The sequence below is a fragment of the Symsagittifera roscoffensis genome, chromosome 3 (assembly GCF_963678635.1).
Source record: "Symsagittifera roscoffensis chromosome 3, txSymRosc1.1, whole genome shotgun sequence".
NCBI lineage: Eukaryota > Metazoa > Xenacoelomorpha > Acoela > Convolutidae > Symsagittifera > Symsagittifera roscoffensis.
This window is the reverse complement of record NC_087064.1, coordinates 60,745,289-60,760,207: the sequence shown is the minus strand read 5'-3', so window position 1 is coordinate 60,760,207 and position 14,919 is coordinate 60,745,289. Positions and strand designations below refer to the sequence as shown.

Here is a 14,919-nt window from a genome sequence, read left to right as displayed (position 1 = left end):
TCAGCCGTTCTAACAAAAATGTCGAGTGCGTTGCACGCGAAGCACAGGCATTTCAAATGGAAGTCATATCTGCAAAAAGTTTTAACAAACAAAAATTATTTCAATACAAAATTCTAAACGTACAAGCCTTTTTCACAGAAGTAAGGCGTTCATTTAAAGATCCACGAATCTTGAATACGATCCCAAGCCATGGTAATGATAGTGTGTGAGGACAAGCTCTTACTTGTCTTCTAGCTTCAGAACTACCACAGCTTGACCGATTTTGGAGGCAAAATGGCACCAAATGAAATTTCTCGGCGAAAAAACGCTTTTGATTCGCGGAACAAAACCTAGTCTGAAAAGCGGAAATAAATTAGAAACAGACTATCCTTAGACAAGCTGCATAGTTTTTGATCTTCGCAGAAACCACAATTTAAAAAAAAGTATTTTCAGACCATTATGTCAAGACACTGAGAGCGACCAACAAAAACTTCCGCTCGAATTATTATAAAGCCGCTCAAATTATTAGAGATTGGGTTTCAAAATGGTTTTTTACTCAACCACCTCGTACAATGTTTCTGTGTGTTACATGCCTGTTTTGAAAAAGAAAACAAATGCAGAGCAAAGTTTTTCCCACTACTTCAGTAGTTATAGATAGTCCATGAGATGACGGCAACATTCATTAATTCTTAAAGAGTTAGGGTACTTGCTGAAATATGGATTTCAACTCTTAAATTCTAAAAAATACGTCATATTACATAACAAGTGTTACCATTTTTTGCCAGAGCGATCGAGCAGCAATTCGTCACACTTTTTGATAAACAACAAAGCGTTAAAATGGTCTGCTGAATTTAATACGTTGTACATATTTTCTTACGTTAGTTCATCACAGCAGAGATGATAGCAACCATATGAATCAAACAAAAAATTCAAAAAATCTTTTGTTAATGAAGAAATAACAAAAGCAAAAACCTTTTTCTAAACCATTGTTTGAAGAAAAACTAACATTTTGAATGTTATTATGTCTTTGAAAACAAAATTAAACTGCTACACGGGCTGGGCAAATTACCGCCTGCTAGAGTACGAAACAAACCTGAACAACATCATCACTGATATCCTCCAGGGATCCAACTTGAAACTCCTGGTCACTTCCATGGTCGGATACACGCCTAAACGTCTTGGATCCTTGGATGACCTGACCCAGAACCAGGTCATAACTAGAGTGGAATGGGCGGTGAAGGAACTGAAAAGTATGAATGTGATTCCAGGCAAGAGCGAAGTTGACGGGAGGCTGTTCGCAATGAGGAGCTCGGATCAGGTTTTCAATTTGATGTGGTTGCTAGTGTCGAATGATATTCACTTTCTATGGGAGCGACAGGAATTTCTAAGGTTATTATGTTCCTCTTTTTGACGTTTTTAGCATTTCTTAAGGACAATCTCCCGGCTTCCCATGGTAGCTAGTATTGAATTGGAATATCCACCCTGGTAATAAACTAATTCAATGGCTCAACATCCACGAATACCGAACACTTAACAAATAACAACTTTTTTCCATTTGCAATAGGGGCATTGCTGACCATGGCTTTTTTCAACTTCTTTCTTAGTAGAAAATAATTTGATGATCTTATTTGCAAATCCCAGTTTATTGAATGACTAATTTTTGACAAATCTGGGAGTACTAAATATGTTTAAAACTACCTCAGGTTGCAGCCACCAGGAGCTAAGATGTCATCAGCAGCCTTCTTTGGGGAAAAATTTAATTTCTTAATTTTCGCAAATTTTGCGTTTTTCCAGTGGCTTTGGGGATGAAACCAAATACTTTGAGAGCAAGAACTAAATGTTTTATAACGAATCTGTTTATCTTTCTCAGACTAAAAGACAGCAGTAAGCTATGCGAAGTTCCTCTCAAATGGGTACCGGACCAGATCCCCACTCGATCCCTTAAATCCAACCCCACAACCCAAGTAGACAAGGATGAAGCAATGTTGATGGGGTTCGGAAACACTCTCGCGGCACAACACTCAGTAGAGTACGAACCCATTCCCGACGACTTCGAAAAGTACTCGGGTCAAGGTATCTGCATGAATTACAAGCCCATGCATAAACGACACAAGAAGAAATCGTCCCCAGAAAAAGAGATTTTGGAAATATTGCAGGGTCAGTTCAATTGCACGGAGGAAGGAAAAGCACTGGGTGATTATAGATTGAATTAACTATTTTCCTAACAATTTGTTGACTTTTGACAGAAATATCAGAAATACTTTGCAACCCCACTGACCTAATCAGAGTTTTTTGCAGGTCTCAGCATCAAAACGGAAACACTGCAATGGAGCGAAAATTAGCAGTCGAAACTTAAAATACGTAAAAGGGACCAAAAGGTCCTAATGCTGATAAAGATATGACAACCGGGATGCCATAATAGGAAAACTTTGCCCTGAAAAATTTACTGGCATGTATCCTGCTCTCACTAAAAGCATTAAATTGTTTTAGGCATCAAATCTCTGCGGGACATGGCTAACAGTCAAGCATTTTGTGCCCTCATTAACACCTTTGTCCCCGACACTTTCTCAAATGAAATACTGCTACAAGACAGGTGGGCTTTCAACCTCGCCCTGAAAACATTCGAGAAAATGACCCACCTTCAAACACCTGTCACTGCTGAAGACTTATCAAATTATGACAGCCATTGCTTTGCTGCTTATCTTTGCACGTTCTTTATGCTCATGTATAAATTCAAGCAATGTCAGGCAGTCGTAAGACGACTCGGTGAAGTCAAAATGACAATACGAAGAGCCGAGTTGGAACTCGGGAAAAAGGCACCAGTCGACGAATACGGAATGCCTGTCAAAAACAGTGCCGACAACTCAAAATCACACTGGACCCACGTGTTGAAATCATGCCAAGATGAACTGGGCAGTTTGGCCAAACTTTATGATGTAACATGGTGTGAAAACTGGGTAAAACACGTTACCGAGGTCCAAAACCAGACCAGACAAATCATTCGCAACAAGATGAAAGATCGCTTTGACGTCATAGTCGTGCCTCAAAACATGTCAGTTAGCGACGTCGTGAACTCTTTCAACCTTAACCTGTCGATCACAAAATGCAACGGGTTCGCACAGATGTTCGGGAAAGAAATGGTAGCTGTTGATAAGAAGGTAGTAGTGCGGAATACTAAAACAGGCGAGTTTCTAGACGACTTTAGTGGGTCGAATAAAGATGACTTCTCAATTCGGAAACTACTCGGCTACAATACGGGCATCATGGTCGAAATAAATCCGGATAAACATCCAAAATACAACATTTTTGTCGAGGTTTGTCATATCTTTTTTGTTGGCTTAATTTGAAAAAGTGACCTACATTAGGAAATGATTAGATAAACAGGCCAGATATTTTATCGACTGAAGAGGTTTTTAAGTTTAGCTTCATTTTTAGTCATCATTTATCTAAAGCTCACAATTAATTGGACTATTGGTGCTTGAAGTGTCGATTAGAGCTTTTTAACGGATGGAGATAAGCGAAAAGGTATATAAAGCAAAATGTTTATATTTTGTTTATGGTTAGTTCGACCATGGCGCAAAAGCGTTGTCGATGACATCATAATAGATCATCTGTTATATTCATGCATTTTACTTTTGATGCGTATGAACTTTCCCAATTTTTACACCTTTATGGCCAAATTTTATATATAATGCCAAATTGTTAGGAGAATTGATGAGATTTAGCTTCTTAATCGGTCATACATTCAGGCGTTTTCGGATAATTTGACTTTTTGACACTGTTTTTTTTTGTATTATAATGAGTAGAAATTGGTTTCTGGTGTCAAAAGAGCAGGTTTAGTACAAGTAATGAAAAGGATGCTGCCAGCAACTTGACATTAACTATAGTTGCTGCAATTTTTTTGGCAATATCGGTGATCTTGGGAAAGTTATTCGGCTATAAAACAGTGCTTTTAGTTAAATCAGATTCTTGACACGGTTTTCTACGCGCAATCAATGAGTGAAAACATGGTTTCATGTGTCAAATTGAGCAGTTATTGGTTAATTACCTGCGTCCAGATTCGAAAAATCATTGCCGACAATGTAACAGTTAACATAACTATAATATTTTGATTTCCCTGTCAGCCTAAGCAGTTTTTTTTCAGGTTCCCTCTCTGAGTAAGATGTTGCGTGCGGGTAGTGAGTACCTCTACATGGTGTTCCCGGGTGGCATGGGGTTGTATGAGAACATGTTGCAGAAGGCAGTGAAGAGTGGCGAGTTCGAAATGGTGCGCAAGTTCGTCGTCTTCTTCAACTCAACCAGCTACGTCAACTCCAGAGACCCAAACACTGGTTAGGGCTAGGCTGAGAGAATAGTCGCATAACTAGCATTTGTGGAGGGGGTATAGTGTTGACAAGTACTCATTCTTTGATGAAACCTGGACCATAGTTTTTTCCAATCGGTGTTAATTAATTATGTTTAATTAATTACTTTTAGCCGAACTATTTGGATTCATGTCTTTTGTTTGTCAAATTAGTGACATTGCCAGAAAATGTACGAACGCATTCTATAAAAATGAAAGAGTTCGTCATTTACAAATTTTAAAAAAAATATTAAACTTTTGAAAAGCAGAAACGAACCACTTGGGTTGAGTTTAACCGTTCACTAATATTCTTCTCAATCTAATATTTCAAAACATTATACTTGGTTTACAATCTTGTAGGCAACACTCCCCTGCACTGGGCGTGCAAATTCGGCTACGAGAGCATGGCACTGTTCCTACTTGAGCACGGTGCACAGTGCAATGCAGTCAATGCCACCCAGTGCACGCCCTTCAGCTATGCCATGAGTAGCATACACAAGAACTGTGCTCACCTGCTGATTGAATGGGGGTGCGACACATGGTACAAGGTGGGTGAAATAGTCCCCCCCACACACACACTTTTTAATGAAAAATGTACTAATTTTTGGTCCTCTAAAATGCTACGTTCGATCATATTCAACTTAATGCATAAAATGATTTTGTAGGCCAATTAATTCATTTTTTGGGTCCTCTAAAAAGCATTTTTATCGATTTTATGCAAATTCTGGCGAATTTCATACAGCAGCAACATTCATTGTTTAGGCAATATAATCGAAATGTGTACAGTCCCTCTATCATTACATTTAGCGTTTAATTGGGTTACGTGTAATCAATTTTTTTAAAATTAAAAACTCGTGTTTTTTTTCCTCGTGGATTATTCGTCTTAACTTTCTTTAACTATTCAATCATTATTTCATTTTTCGACAGGTTTATAATACCAGCGGCACAAATTACGCTGCAAAAATCAACCGTCCGTGTGAAATGTGCAATCGATCAAGTTGTGTAAAATCTATGACAGTACAGTTCCGAGTTCCAGGACCTGATAATAAAACGTTTCTTGCTGCTCAGTTAGATATTTTTTATCAAAATTTCAAAAAATGATGAAAATATAATACAAAAATATAGTTTCAAGTTAACTGAAATGAACCTTTCAAGGACCACACTGGGAAAACAGCGTGGGATGTAGTGCGCAACCAGGGCATGAAGGACATGCTGTTCGAGTGGTATGAATACTTGTCTGATCACGTGCCCAGGATAGTCAAGGGCGAGACTGAGACACTGTTCAAGGTGATTGAGAACCACGTGGAGGGAGTGGCGCCCTTTGCCAGCATCAGAAGCAGAGCCATTCAAGGTATACGGATAAAGATACGAAGACAATGCGTTGCTCTGAAATATAAATAGATCAAATTAGGGAACCACTTACAAGGTTGGGGAACGAGGGACACAATTTGCAAAACCGTCTTACCCCCCCTCCCAAATCTCAAGATAGACCAAGTTAAGGTACTACACCCACTATCTAAGTGGTTTGAAATTGCTTGGTGCTGCTGGTAAATTACTCGGTTTTGATTGGCTAAAAATTCATAATTATTACAAAGTTAACACCTTCTCCCTCAAGACAGTTGGCGGGAGAATAGTAATTTGGTCCCTATTAGGGGAAAGATTGTAACCTGGATTGGCTAAAATTTCGAATTTATAATAACCTTAACACCCTTCCCCTAATGATGCAGGGGGTAGGTTGGTAATTTGGTCCCTATTGGAGGGGACGGTAACTTGGATTGGCTGTAAATTCCATCTTATAAGAAAGTTAACATCCTACTCCCCTTAAAAGCGTTAGGGGGAGGATTTTAACGTGGTCCCTTGCGACTTCTCATATAAAGCTTCTTCCAGGAAGCACCCTGCTGCACACTGCCTGTCACTTTGCCCACAAGCCCTCAGTGGAGATGCTACTGAGTGAGGGGGTGGATGTGAATGTGAGGGACTACAAGGGGGCCACCCCTTTGCACCGGGTGAAGAGTGCCGACTGTATGACCATTTTACAGGATGCAGGCGCCGACGTCGCTGTTCAGGTGTGATCTCTTATGTTTTCACCACTTTTCTCTCTATCATTCATAACTAGTTTAGTAGCAATTTATGTATTCTTACAATGATATATTCATTTGAAGTTGGAGTAAAATATTTACCAGAAGACTATCCAATAAGGTATCCTTTAACTTTTATGCATCACAAAATCCATGCTGTTTATAGGATGCGGAAGGCAACACACCACTACACATGTTGTGCTTCGAAGGCAGCGAGAACAAGGACGAAAACGAACGAATGATAGAGGTTAGACAAAATAAACATCTATCTATCTTTTATGCTTAAAAGTCCCTATGTTGACGTTTTTGAGGTATTAAACGTGTTTGATACCTCAAACACGTTTCATGTTTGACGTTTAATGTTTGACGTATTTGAGGTATTAAATTTGACGTATTTCAAATTTAAGTTTTGCATATTAAGCGACAGAATTTTATTTCTGTTCGTTTAGGCTATATCGTATTTTGCAAGGCTTAAGAAACTTTTTCGTTTTCTTGTTAATGAATGATAGGCCAAATGTAAGGCGGTATCTATGATGCCAGCATGGAAGGGGAAGAGGGCAGTGTAGTGAAGTGTGTATATGGGATTCACCCATCGATATCAGTAAAATATTTAAATAGTGTTTCAATTGGATTTTATTTAAAAAACTCACATGTTGACTTGTTGAAAAGTGAATGCTTCGCATTGGTTAAAATTTTTACCCAGGTCGACTTATTGAAATCTATTGGAACGCAAATGCTTCAACTCTGCATGCAATTTCTTTTTTTTTGCAACGTAAGTTTTCAAGATTTTTTTCTTCTTTATTTCACTAATTTTGAATTTCTCAACCCTATGCTGGGGAGCTGTAAATGTACTCTCAGGGATTGCAAGTATGGCCTTTAAATATGAATCCTCAAATTCTTTTAGTTTACTAGATGTGGTATTTTTATTGAGTTTTTCATTTTTTTTTAAAATTTTTTATTAAAAAACAAGTTAAATGTGGATTTCTCATTTTTATGGTGAGTACTGTCAAGGTACACTCAGATGTTGCAAATCTGGCGTCTGAACATTACTTCTCAAATATTTTTGATTTCTGACAACTTGCGTTTTTTTGTGATTTTTTCAAAAAAAAATGATTTCAAAAAACTTAAAATTTCAAACCTATGGTGAGGTGATATAAGGGTCTAATATGGTGTTGCTAATCTGCCCTCCCAATATGACTGCTGTATGATTTTTTTGGTTTTCGAGATATGGCGTTTTTTATGGTTTTTTCAAAATAGAAACGCGGAAAAAATTAATAAACTTGAAACTTTCAACTCTATGGTAAATTTAAAATGGTAAATTTAAGTTGCTGACAGAAAGCACTCAGTATTGCAAATGTGGCCTTCAAAAATTAGTGCTCAGATTTTGTTTTAGTGCCGAGTTATGGCGTTGTTTAAAAAAACATTAAAAAAACAAAAAAATTAGAGAAAACTTGAAATTTTCAACCCAATGGTGGGATGTTGTCAGGGTTACACTTCGGAGTCTGTATAAAGGTTGTCCAAACTTATCTAATAATCTATACCAGAGAAATAAGTGCTTATTTTTCAATTTTCTTGAAAAAGTGACAAGTGCAGTTGTATGTTGTCGGCTTTATAGGGTCCTTTTTTAATTTAAAAATTCGCATATTTGAAGATTATTCTGGAGATATTGATAAAAAATAATTTAAAATTTGACTTTATAAATCCTTGTATTAATGAAATAGAAATCCCTGATGGATGCGCCCAGTTTAATTTTACGGTTCCATTAAAAATTGCTCTTTTTGTGTAAGTTTTAAGAAACTGTTTTTACGTTCAACGATCTGTTTGAGGCACCGTAGGTACAAATCGTGCGCTAGTTATTTCTTAAATGACTCATATTTTATAGCTGTTTTTTTTAAGTCATGCATTCCGATTGTCTTGAAGACGAAATATAGACCTTCTGATATTGGAACTGGTGCAAAATGACTTTTTGTGGTTTGATTGTTTCAATATAAAGATCAAAACTGCAAAAAAATGAAAAAGAAAAATTTGAAAAACCATAATCACCACTCTTACAACTGTACCATTGCTAATCCAATTTAACTCGAGTTGACCTAAACTGTAGAAATTTTGATTTAGGTTCTGGTCAGCAAAGGAAGTAATATCCTAGCGCGGAATTTTAAAAACTTGATGCCGATCCACTGTGCGGCCATGGGTGGTAACATAGAGTCTGTCTTGTCCCTCCTGCACCAGAATGAAGACGAGATCCTGGAGTCACTGATGGAAGAACCTCAAGATGGGGACCCGCCCTCGCTAATATACTTGGCATTGAATGATTCCCACTTGGAATGTGCTGCACAGCTACTGGAAATTGGGATCAAATTCAAAGTAAGCCAATCGGGGCAAACGGGTTTCATCCTAAGGCACTTTTTAAGAAAATTGACACATATCGATGCTGGGGGGTATTTTGATATACCAGCAGATTGAGTCCCAGTTATTAAATTAATCTTACACTCAATCACTTTGGAAAGCTTGATGTACTCAATCGTGTTGATACCTCTTCCACGTGATTTCGATTCGCGAGACACCAGCTATTGATGAAAACGCTTGACGCTTGTCGGCGCGTAGCGCCTACCGTCAGACCACTGGGAGAGCATTTCTTCAATAGGACGCAATCTACACACGGGAGATCAATGCTCAACAAACTTTGAATATTTTTTATTTGTCTGAAGAAGCCAGCCATTTTCGATTGTGATGAATGCACATTGAAAAAACGCGAATGAAAATGAGCAAAAAAAAATTTAATGTAACTTTAAAATATGAAAACTGACAAGCTAACCTTTTGAGAAAAATTGTGAAAAACTTTCGAATTACTTTCAGGAAGGCGAAGCTAAGAAACTGCTCCACAAATACCTCACCGGCACCTCAAGAAGCGACATGCTAGTGGATCTCATCTCCTTCCTATTGGACAACGGGGCTTCTGTCTCCGACTCTTTCGATGGGCAGGAGGGACTGTGTGCTCTCCATCTGGTATCGGGCAATGTGTTGTTCACTGACTTGATTGAACTGATGGTTGTCACTTATGAGGCAGATGTGGATATTCAGGACAGAAATGGTACTTGCTATTATGTAACAATCGGTAATGGTATGAAGGCCAAAACCAAGGACATTTCTCAGTGAGGTAAAGGCTAAAATTAGGGTTTGTTTTTTCTACAGGGAGAACAGCATTTGCGCCCTTTAAATTAAGTTCTTAGTTTCAAATTGTTGTCGCATCCTCAAGCTAAGAGCCAGGACATAGTAATACACAAAGGCGAAGCGGATCTTCGCACCATTTGCGATAAAACGCAAACATAATAAACACAAAAGATCGAAAAAAAAATAAAAATGCTGAAAACATTAAGTCTACCAAAAATTAATTTTTTGTATGTCTCGATAGAAGTTCATTGTAGACAAACTAGTTGCCCAGCTAAAACTGGAGTGCATGTTTGTTATTTTTAGAGCAAGTTTTTGCTGAAGCTGGATAAAATACGTAATTTTTAAAATTTCAAAATTGAACTCTACGCAAAACCTTAGATGTTCCTGCCAAAATAAGGGATTAGAGATACCTATCACCCGTTCTTCAATTGAACTCAATATGAAATTTGGCAGGGCAATAGACTTTTCCACAACCTATTCCTTTGATCGAACCCATGAGCGAGAGGTCACTTATGCGCGAAAGATTCTCACAACCTGTTTTATTTTCGACTGAATCATTTATCTGAGGATTGGCACGGTCGTTTTCGTGTAAAATCAAAAAATGTCAAAAAACAAATATTCGACATTTCCGCGGGCCATAATTTGTTATGTATATAAAACTTGGCGCAGCCGCTTTTGACGAGGAGTTTTTTCGGTTAAACCCAAAACTTCAGATATTTAGAAAGGTAGTTTTCGAGAAACTCAAAAAGTTTCCGAGAACGGTACAAAAACAAAAATTAAGTTTTTCGAGGACAAAAGTTTTCGTATAAAAAGTTAGGCGTAGGCGCTAAAACAGGGGAGCTTCCCATAGCCCCTTTTTTCTTTTGAACCCAGAAACTCTGAGGTCAGTTTTTAAGAAAAGTCAAAAAGCTTCGAAAAACGGTCAAAAAATCATAAGTTTGACTTTTGCGGGGTCCATACTTCTTTATGTAAAATTGTGGGCGCAAAGTCTTAGGCAGAAGAGCTTCCCACTATCCACCGTTTCTTTTGCACCCAAGTTTTCGTATTTTGGAAGGTAGGTTTCGAAAAAGGTCGAAATTTTTCAAATTACGGTAAAAACCAAAGTTTGATTTTTCCGACGGCTATAAATTTTTGTTAGATTCATTTGGACGTAACCGCTGTTTCAGATGAGCCTAACAGAATGCGTTTTTTTAACCTAAGATTTGAGATTTTGCACGGGTGTTTTTAGAAAACGAAAAAAAAAACTTGGGTCAATCGTTCCACACCACAGAGTTGTCAAAGTCTGTAGAGAGTGGTTTATAGTGTGAAAAAAGACTGCTGGCACAAGCCAACACACAGGAGAGTGGGCGGTCTTTCCATTCGCACCACTTTTTTTTTGAAAAAAAAAAAACCAGTAAAGTTGTTGTTTTAGAGAAAAACCAAGTGTTGAGCATTCTGAGAAAAATTTAAAAGCCTTTCAAAAAAGCAATATCCCGTATATAAAATCTAATACATTTTCATTATATTTGTTTTTATTATACATAAAATATCCAGACGTTTGAATTTTAATTAAGCAAGGGAACAAAATTTACAAAAAGGAAACAAACGCGACAATCCTTGAGCACACACAAGTTGAGCTGAAAAAAAGATGATTTCATTAGAAAAAATTTTCAAGTTTCAAGTCTCCCCTGAAACAAAAATGATCAAAACTTGCATTTGCAACTAATGAAAGGTGCTTACAGCAAAAAATGGTAAGTTAGCCGACGATCTTTGAGCAGCAAATTGAAAATTTAAGAAACGTTTTTTACGGGAAAAAGTCTGGTTCCCAATTACAAGAAACTTGATCTCGCAAGTGTAAAAAGCTTCAAAGGGGTTTTCAGCATACAGGGTGTTAATAAAATCTCCGAGAAACTCAACCCTCGAAATATCTATTCAAATTGATGTTTTCCAATCCAGGTTCCAGTCCTCTGTTCTACGCATGCAAGAACAACAACCCCTTCGGGGCCAGTCTTCTTCTGGAACATGGTGCCAACATCCGCCTCTGCAACCACCACAACCTGATGGCATTCGACCTCATACCAGACTTCGACGACTGGATCGACAGTGGCTTCTTTTCTCCAGAGATGACAGCCAGACTCAAGGCTTACAGTCTCAAACAGACGAAGGAACTGATATCGGCAATTAGTCGGAAAGTGAAAGGAGACCAGTCGTCCAACGATAAACTTAGATTCTCCATTATGAGATGAATTTTTTCCAGGAGCAAAAACAACTTTGAATTTCCGTCTTATAATTACCTCTAAAATTAACCGCTTTTGTTGTAATAAAACTGCACCGAGTGATTTATTACAATAGGTGGCTGGTTTACTGGCAGGTCTTTACAATGCAAAAAATGATCCCGGCGGGAATCGAACGAGGACCGCTTGGAACTGAGTCAATTGGTTCACCATTATTTTGGAGCATACAACTTGCGCCAAAATAAATTTTTGATAATCAAAAAATTCAAAAACTCAAAAAGCCTCAAAATGCTTTGAGACATTTTTTTTTGCTCAAAAAGAGACCTCTAAGCCAATACTTTATGAGCCGAAACCTCTTAAACCGAATAAAGAGAAAACAATCAAAAAACGAAAAAACGGATACACTGAAATCAAGTTGATAAAATTACTACCAACATAAATACAATTTTTGATTAGAACGTGCATTTAAAATGCAGACATGCTGAAAAATTGTCTGTTTGTTGACGAAGGTAAAAATCCAGATGATCACCATTTTCAGTCATCCTGTGAACAAACTTATATACAGGAAACACGGCTATTTACGGGAACTGTGAGCATCAACAACTTCAGCAAAAATAGCCGATGTTCTAATCACAGGCATCTTTACAAAAATTTTTCTTAAAAACTACATTTTTCAAAATAGAAAATCTACTTCGATTATTTTAATGGCGTTTCCTTGAGTGCACTAAGTGAAGGAGCTGAAACTTACTGTCTTATACTTTTAAAATGCCACTAAATCATAGCTATTTCAGTCGCATTATTTCACTCTGTCTTCTATAATCTAAATAGCAAAATTTCATGACTTTCTATTTTTTGACTTTCTCAAAGAGCGACTGCGAAAAACTCTGTTTAATTTCGCTTGTTTATATAGAGTACTTGACTTTCCAACAGAACAGCACATTCAAATCCAAAGCTCTCCTCATCGGTAGTATATGTGAAAAATTATATTGACTTTTGTTTAAGAAAAAAAACGGAGAGCCCTTGACAAAGCGACCTTAAATATGAAAAAAACTTCAGGGAAACTGAGCCGCTTTGCAATGTTAATGTATATTCATCAGTTAACTCACGTTTCGCTTGACTCGTCGCATGTATTTCATAAAGACATCTCATTTTCGTCTTATTGTGGATATAGTAACAGAGACTCTGGATAGTGGGATTGAAAGTTTGCCACATTGTATTCCAAAAACGCATAAAAAAAATATTAAGTATTTTGGTCGCAATACTTAACTCTGACCTTGTATTTTTCATTTTGCTCGCGTTTCACTTGATTCATTGCTTCGGGGTCCTTTGATTAACAGCAATGGAGGGCTATTTTGATGCAAGTCAATGCCATGAACTAGAATTTTTAAAAATGAAGAAAGTCTTTGTTGAAAAATTGGTAAAACTTTGTCGTGTCTTAGATGTCGGTAATGTTTTTAGTGAACAAAAACTGAAGCAAAATCTGTTTTTTTGGGACACCAGTTTTATGTTTATTGGAATACAAAACTTTTCGATTGTACACAAAAACGATAATGAAAATTACCAACAGGAGCCAAAGATGAAACAAAGGCAGACGATTACTGTGCAAGTAGCACAGAATGCTCCGACCATAGTCTTTAAAAAACAACTGATTTTTTTTTCAAATCAGTGTAGTTATTTTTGCCATGGGTGATTAAAGGATCTGACCTCAAAGTATAAATTAAGCAAATTCGACAGCCATAGTAACATAGACCATTTGAACAAAACAATTTATAGAAATGGTTAGAAAAACGAAAAACAACTTTTTAAACTTTTTTTTCATATTTTTTTTTGCAGATAATGCTTGATTTTTTTTTGAAGTTTTTGGTTCCCAAAAGAAAACTTAAATTCCAAAAAGAAGTTAACTTGCTCAAAACTTTGTTTTTAAGGTTTAAATTGACATAATTAAGCTGTTGTAAGCCTGCTTGCTTGCTTGATTCGCTCGAATTAAAGATAAAAATCAACAACTTCAAACCGATTTTGCTCAACACTGGGAATTCTTTTTTGGAAAATTCTAAATGTCAATCGAATTACAACTGAAAGAGCTTCAGTATGATATATCATTCAAAACTCTCCGATGATTTTTTTGTGGCAGCTGACTTTGCGTGGAAAACAAAAAAAAAGAGAAAAAACTAGCTCAACAGTAAAAGTAAGAACACATAACAGATGATTCGCATTAATTCAAAATTCAGACCTATTTTTCTTGATATTTAAACTATTATAAAATTAATTGAGCTAAATTAACGGCTTGGTATAAGCATGAAAAAGCCTGCTAAATTAAACCAAAAAATTCAAACCTGTTTTTCTCGACACTACTTTGGGAATTTTTTTTAAAGTTGTTCAATATGTGGTTCAATTAATGAGCTTTAATATAATATACCACTGAAGCTAGGCCAATGATTATTTGTAGCCCCTAATTTTGCGTGAAAAACAAAAAAAACTGAAATACCCGAATACAAAATTCTTCCCCATTTTCAATCGTCGGAACAAAAACTAGCATTTTTGATAAACCTATTAAAGTGGAATTCTATGAACTTTTTGAAAAAATGTTGATGCTTGGGGAATCGTAATCCATCGCTACGAGATCTGAATCCAGACTGATTTAAAGAACAAATGTTCCACAAAACTAAACATTCCGAAGATTATCTGTTGGTAATATATACTGCAAATCTTGAAAAGTGAAATAACCTTTGCTTAATAGCTGATTTGTTGTTCGGTACGTAGACTGTTAGGTTTTTTTTATCGCCCTTAGGTGAAATATACATCTTTATTTTTATCAGGCGCAGCGATACATTTGTTGACTTTCATTAGACTGACTTTCTGTCACTGAAAAGTACCTGAACACAGGTTATTTGTTCAGAACAAAACGGTTTAGGCTAAAATTACCTAAGTCAGCGAGGCTAATATTTTCGAGTTAAGATGAAAAAAATCTAATTTTTGCACAGCAGTTTGAAGCTAGAATTTTTCATCCTAAATTGAATAAAACTATCAAAGCTGAAGAAGACGAGAAAAGTTTTGCACCCAATGTTAGAATTAGTAAAACTGTTTAAAAAAATGATGCATCTTTAAAAAAAGGAAGATAAGTTTTTGATTGAAAAAA

The 14,919-nt window shown here is 36.7% G+C and overlaps 1 protein-coding gene across 1 annotated transcript; it reads left to right on the top strand.

Annotated features, from left to right (window-relative positions):
* The first annotated feature begins 784 nt into the window (after positions 1-784).
* On the top strand, positions 785-11,879 carry LOC134842281 (uncharacterized). Its single transcript, XM_063858552.1, has 11 exons — positions 785-1,368; positions 1,850-2,172; positions 2,470-3,293; positions 4,124-4,310; positions 4,682-4,869; positions 5,477-5,672; positions 6,209-6,387; positions 6,566-6,646; positions 8,515-8,763; positions 9,256-9,490; positions 11,506-11,879. The coding sequence occupies exons 1-11, from the start codon at positions 1,001-1,003 to the stop codon at positions 11,793-11,795; spliced, it is 3,120 nt and encodes a 1,039-aa protein (XP_063714622.1). The 5' UTR covers positions 785-1,000; the 3' UTR covers positions 11,796-11,879.
* Positions 11,880-14,919: the final 3,040 nt, after the last annotated feature.